The 6,000-nt window shown below is 43.3% G+C and overlaps 1 protein-coding gene across 1 annotated transcript in view; it reads right to left on the bottom strand.

Annotated features, from left to right (window-relative positions):
- Positions 1-264: 264 nt before the first annotated feature.
- LOC308304180 (H-2 class I histocompatibility antigen, L-D alpha chain-like) overlaps positions 265-6,000 on the bottom strand; it is a gene marked incomplete at its 3' end in the record, with an annotated part of 53,243 nt that continues 47,507 nt past the window's right edge. The window contains exons 9-10 of the mRNA XM_080748739.1: positions 1,081-1,096; positions 265-548 (exon numbers count right to left, since the gene is read on the bottom strand). Of these exons, the coding sequence (XP_080604865.1) occupies positions 265-548; positions 1,081-1,096 (300 nt within the window). The remainder of the gene's footprint in view (positions 549-1,080; positions 1,097-6,000) is intronic.

The following is a 6,000-nucleotide window of genomic DNA, read 5'->3' as shown; positions in this document are numbered from 1 at the left end:
AAAACCATGCATAATAATATGACCATCAGACGTAAGACCTGATGGGTCAAAACAAACTAGTGGTGTCCTCTCCTGAACAAAACAAAACATAGGTTAAAAGGGGGCTAGGCCCAACATCCCACAACCCATAAAAACATTGGTATAAAGATAATGACATAATGAAGTGTCTCTGGAATGCATGTTTTTGTGCTTATATAGAACGTCCAAAAGCCATGGTTTAAATCCATGAGGAGCTGGTATCCGGCACGACCGGCAGTGAGGGCTTCAGTCTTCCTCCAGTAGGAAGTCTACATCAAGTGCCAGGTCTGGGTCTGACTCTCCAATCCTTTCAAGCTCAGAGTATAAGTGGGCAGCGGTGGCATTTTTCTTCTGGCATTTGCTCCAGTATTGCAGCATTTTAAAAACTTTGTTCCCATGGTTCCCTGGATTGTCCAGCTCGATCTGCTCCATCTTAACCTCAGGGACACCCAGCTCTGTGCCAATCGACTTCCATGGGTTTCCAATTTGATTAGCCACCTGCCTCAGCTGCTTCTCAGTGACTTTAGAGCCTGTGAAAGTTAGGGAGAGTTAGGGAATTATGACACGTTTCTACATGGGACCTTGCAGATCCGAGTTTACACTGAGTTCCATTAACACTGAGGATGTGACTGTGATAGCCTAGTATAAGAACCCACCAGCAGCAGCCTTGTTTGTAGATGGGACAGTCTCTTTTGGCCCAGGGGCTTCTTCTCCTGGTATAAAGAAAAACATTTCTGTTCAATATACTATTTTCTTTATCAACTGAAAATTAAATTTACATATGAAATTATCTGCTGCTGTAATGTTTGCTGTGCAATGTTTTTGTCCTCAGCCAGTGAAACATTTGCATAAAAGTTACAACTATTCTAAACTGCTTTATTTTTTAAATAAATTGCAAACAATGTTTAATACCTTTTCACAAGTAATATGGTATATACTATAGAATATAGAAAGAAAGTTTATATACGTACAGGTTGTGCATTATACTGAAGTTATACGGTGTATATTTATACAGTGATTAAAAGAGGATAATTATCTATGCAGAACGACTGCACTTTCTACCTGAAGACCAATGACCCTAACATGACAAATGGGGGCAGGTGATATAGACCAATGATCCTAACATGGCATATGGAGGGCAGGTGATATAGACCAATGACCCTAACATGACATATGTGGGCAGGTGAATGAGGTGATATAGACCAATGACCCTAACATGGCATATGGATGGCAGGTGATATAGACCAATGACCCTAACATGACATATGTGGGCAGGTGAATGAGGTGATATAGACCAATGACCCTAACATGACATATGTGGGCAGGTGAATGAGGTGATATAGACCAATGACCCTAACATGACATATGTGGGCAGGTGAATGAGGTGATATAGACCAATGACCCTAACATGGCATATGGATGGCAGGTGATATAGACCAATGACCCTAACATGACATATGGATGGCAGGTGATATAGACCAATAATCCTAGCATGGCATATGGGGGGCAGGTGATATAGCAGCCCGTTCTCACCCCCTCTGCTTCAACCTCCCGACACGATCCCAACTCCCTTTCAGCTTCACCCGTGCGACGCGTTGGGACGCTTACAGCTTACTGGAGCTCTATATCTGGAGCTTATGGTATGATCTGAATTCATTACTCCCTATATCTGGAGCTTATGGTATGATCTGAATTCATTACTCTTTATATCTGGAGCTTATGGTATGATCTGAATTCATTACTCTCTATTAGGGATGTGGAAATTGAAAATCGACTCGAAAATCGACTCATGCTCACCGCGACTCAAAAAGTATGAGTCGAAAAATCGAAAAATATATATATTTTTTTATTTTTCAAAAGTTTTTCCACCAAAAATCTTTCAATCGCTTGTTCAGAAACGTTATAAGCGTTAATGTTTTCCAAATGTGAGAGGACCGTGTGTGTGTCTGTGTCGGAGACGAGTGCATGTTGTGCATTCGCATGCATGCGGCGCTAGTCAGGTCCATGGACTACTGGTTGAGAAACACTGCTGGACCGGTCTGATGCACGCGTCATAGCAGTGCGTGCTGACTTGCCTGACTGGACCAGCTCTATGGACTGAATGCGTTTTGTTTACCTCCTGCCTCTGCATGCATGCTTGACACGAAAGCTCGCTTGTTAATGGCAGTGTCGCCGTCATGTGCGATGATCACAAAATACACTACTCATCGTTAATGCGACACACCCGTGGACGCGGTCGGGGAGAGAGCGAGGCAGACACTGCTCCACATTTGATACACTAGACTGGGGTGCCAGCCTGAGCGCTCCCACTATGTTCCATGGACTTTGTCACTCCGCTTCTAGTCTCTAAAGAACAGACTCCATGCTAATGCAAGGAAGAGCAATTATTTATTATAATTATTATTAGGGCTTTGATGCTTCTGATGGGTCCTGATGGGTGCAGCTACATAAGTTGTGTTGCTTAAAGTAATGTGCAGTTGTGCTCTCCTCTCAAGCTGCTGCTTAGCGGGAAAAAAAGTGAAAATAGTCGATTGACGCGTCGATTTGCAGCCGCGACGCGTCGATTCTACGCATCACACTAAGTCTGACCTCACCAGCCCATATTTGGGCATGAGCAACTTATGTCTCCATATATGGAGATATGATGACATCACACAGTCCTCAGCCGATGATGTGGCGTGATGTCATACAATACACAAACGAGCCCTACAGTATAAAGGGGCAATTCTTGCCAGGAAAGAAGCATTTCTTCGACTCAGACCTTATCGCCAGGGTTGGCTTATAGCAGCTGTCGGAAGATAATGCCGGTCTTATATAAGGGTCATTTGTGTACGGTGTGATGTCATACTGATGTCAGCAGTGTGATGTCATACTGATGCGGAGATATGAGCAGGGCAAAGGTGTGAAGTGTGACGTGTGACCGACGGACGGCCGGTGGAGGTTTTGATACCAGTAAGACTCCCTAATCGGGAGATAAGCGACCGTTGGTCGCTTATCTCCACAATCTGTCGGTAGATAATGCCGGTCTTATATAAAGGTCATTTTGTGTACGGTGTGAGTCATACTGATGTCAGCAGTGTGATGTCATACTGATGTCAGCAGCTATGTCTCTATATATGGAGTTATATGTTGTTCGTGTCCAAATATGGGGCTTGTGAGGTCAGACTTAGTGAGATTCGTCGGTTATCTCCATATATGGAGGGATGTAGGGTAAAAAACATGGTTGCTATGGTAAACAGTTGGTTGCTAAGGTAAAAAAAACATGGTTGCTATGGTAAACAGTTGGTTGCTAGGGTAAAAAAATGGTTGCTATGGTAAACAGTTGGCAGCTATGTCTATATATATGGAGATAACATGGTAAAAAACATGGTTGCTATGGTAAACAGTTGGTTGCTAAGGTAAAAAAAAACATGGTTGCTATGGTAAACAGTTGGTTGCTAGGGTAAAAAAATGGTTGCTATGGTAAACAGTTGGTTGCTAGGGTAAAAAAAACATGGTTGCTATGGTAAACAGTTGGTTGCTAGGGTAAACAGTTGGTTGCTAGGGTAAAACCATGGTTGCTAAGGTGGTTGCTAACGTACACTAACAGACCAGCAACAACAGACTGTTGCCACAGCAACGTACACAAAGGTTTGTGTACACATGTGGTGTGATGTCATACTGATGCGGAGATATGAGCAGGGCAAAGGTGTGACGTGTGACGTGTGACCGACTGATCGACGGACGGACGGCCGGTGGAGGTTTTGATACCAGTAAGACTCCCTAATCGGGAGACCAGTAAGACTCCCTAATCGGGAGATAAGCGACCGTTGGTCGCTTATCTCCTGTCACACTGCTGACATCAGTATGACATCACACCGTACACAAATGACCCTTATATAAGACCGGCATTATCTACCGACAGATTAGTAACAAGATGTCAAAATCATTGAAGGTTTACCCTACTAACCAACTGTTTACCATAGCAACCATGTTTTTTACCTTAGCAACCAACTGTTTACCCTAGCAACCAACTGTTTACCACAGCAACCATGTTTTTTTTACCCTAGCAACCAACTGTTTACCCTAGCAACCAATTGTTTACCATAGCAACCATGTTTTCTTACCCTAGCAACCAACTGTTTACCCTAGCAACCAACTGTTTACCATAGCAACCATGTTTTTTTACAGGGCCTGGGATTGATGACATCAGAAATCTCCATATATGGGCATGAAAGGGATTTTGTTTCTGGAAATATGTCTGTGGGGTGCCACATTTGGAATAAAACACTTACATCACACATCTGGATATCCATACAGCCCATCTAGTTTGCCTGTGTCCATTTATGCCCATATATCTGATGACATTGGGACAATGATCTCCATATATGGGCATAAAACTTATGTTAATTAGTAAAGCCTGGAGATCTCCATATATGGGCATGAGGGGTACCCTAAAAGGGCATCATCTGGGAATAGCAAATATAGTTATCCTAGAAAGTGAAAATCTTACATCAAAGGCCATAACTACCTACCACCATACTGCATTCCTCATTAAACTACCTACCAGTAAGATGCCTAAGGGAGAAAAGCAAAGGGCGAGGTTGCACCATTTCTTGGTCTTCTGGTCAGTGATGTATATCGGACCATTTAACCATATATGGAGACATCTGGTACCCATAGATATTCACAGATATGGGCTTAATATTGATGACATAAGGGATCTCCATATATGGGCGTAAAAGGGATTTGGTTCCCCTGGCATCACAGGGATCTCCATATATGGGCATAAAATGGATTTGGTTACCCTGGCAACACTGGGATCTCCATATCTCCATATATGGGCATAAAAGGGATTTGGTTCCCCTGGCATCACAGGGATCTCCATATATGGGCATAAAAGGGATTTGGTTCCCCTGACATTACAGTGATGTCAGTGGCTGGTTCTACAGAGGGGATCTCCATTTATGGGCATAAAAGGGAATGTATGTATGATGATGTCAGATATCATAGACGTCATAGGACTTTCACATAACGAATAACTGAGTAAGCATGTAAACCCGTAAAATCTATATTTGGGCATGGCTGATTTATGACCTCATCATGATGACACGAGCAAACACAGCTGAATTGTATAAATGATCAGTGCAGAAACCAACAGAAGTATTTGACCAAGACCTGTATTGTTTGGTCTCAATATATTGAATCCACTTTCACGATGTAAAGTCCAGTTCAACATTTCAAACACCAAAAATGGTAGTCTGACCTCACAAGCCCCATATTTGGACACGAACAACATATAACTCCATATATAGAGACATAGCTGCTGACATCAGTATGACATACCTTTGCCCTGCTCATATCTCCGCATCAGTATGACATCACACTGCTGACATCAGTATGACATCACACCGTACACAAATTACCCTTATATAAGACCGGCATTATCTACCGACAGATTAGTAACAATATTATGTCAAAATCGTCTAGGAAGGATGGTGTGAGTCATGCTGGCAGTGATGACCTGCCTCGGACCCTGCTTGCATCTAATCTGTCGGTAGATAATGCCGGTCTTATATAAGGGTCATTTGTGTACGGTGTGATGTCATACTGATGTCAGCAACGTACACAAAGGTTTGTGTACACATGTGGTGTGATGTCATACTGATGCGGAGATATGAGCAGGGCAAAGGTGTGACGTGTGACGTGTGACCGACCGACCGACCGACCGACCGACCGACCGACGGACGGCCGGTGGAGGTTTTGATACTAAACTGCGACCTACGGCCGCAATAAGCGACCGTTGGTCGCTTATCTCCACAATCTGTCGGTAGATAATGCCGGTCTTATATAAGGGTCATTTGTGTACGGTGTGATGTCATACTGATGTCAGCAGTGTGATGTCATACTGATGTCAGCAGCTATGTCTCTATATATGGAGTTATATGTTGTTCGTGTCCAAATATGGGGCTTGTGAGGTCAGACTTAGTGAGATTCGTCGGT

The sequence above is a fragment of the Nannobrachium achirus genome (assembly GCF_963921795.1).
Source record: "Nannobrachium achirus genome assembly, chromosome: 19".
In the NCBI taxonomy this organism is placed as follows: domain Eukaryota; kingdom Metazoa; phylum Chordata; class Actinopteri; order Myctophiformes; family Myctophidae; genus Nannobrachium; species Nannobrachium achirus.
Note: the sequence above shows the minus strand (reverse complement) of the source record. Positions and strands in the feature narration are given on the sequence as shown.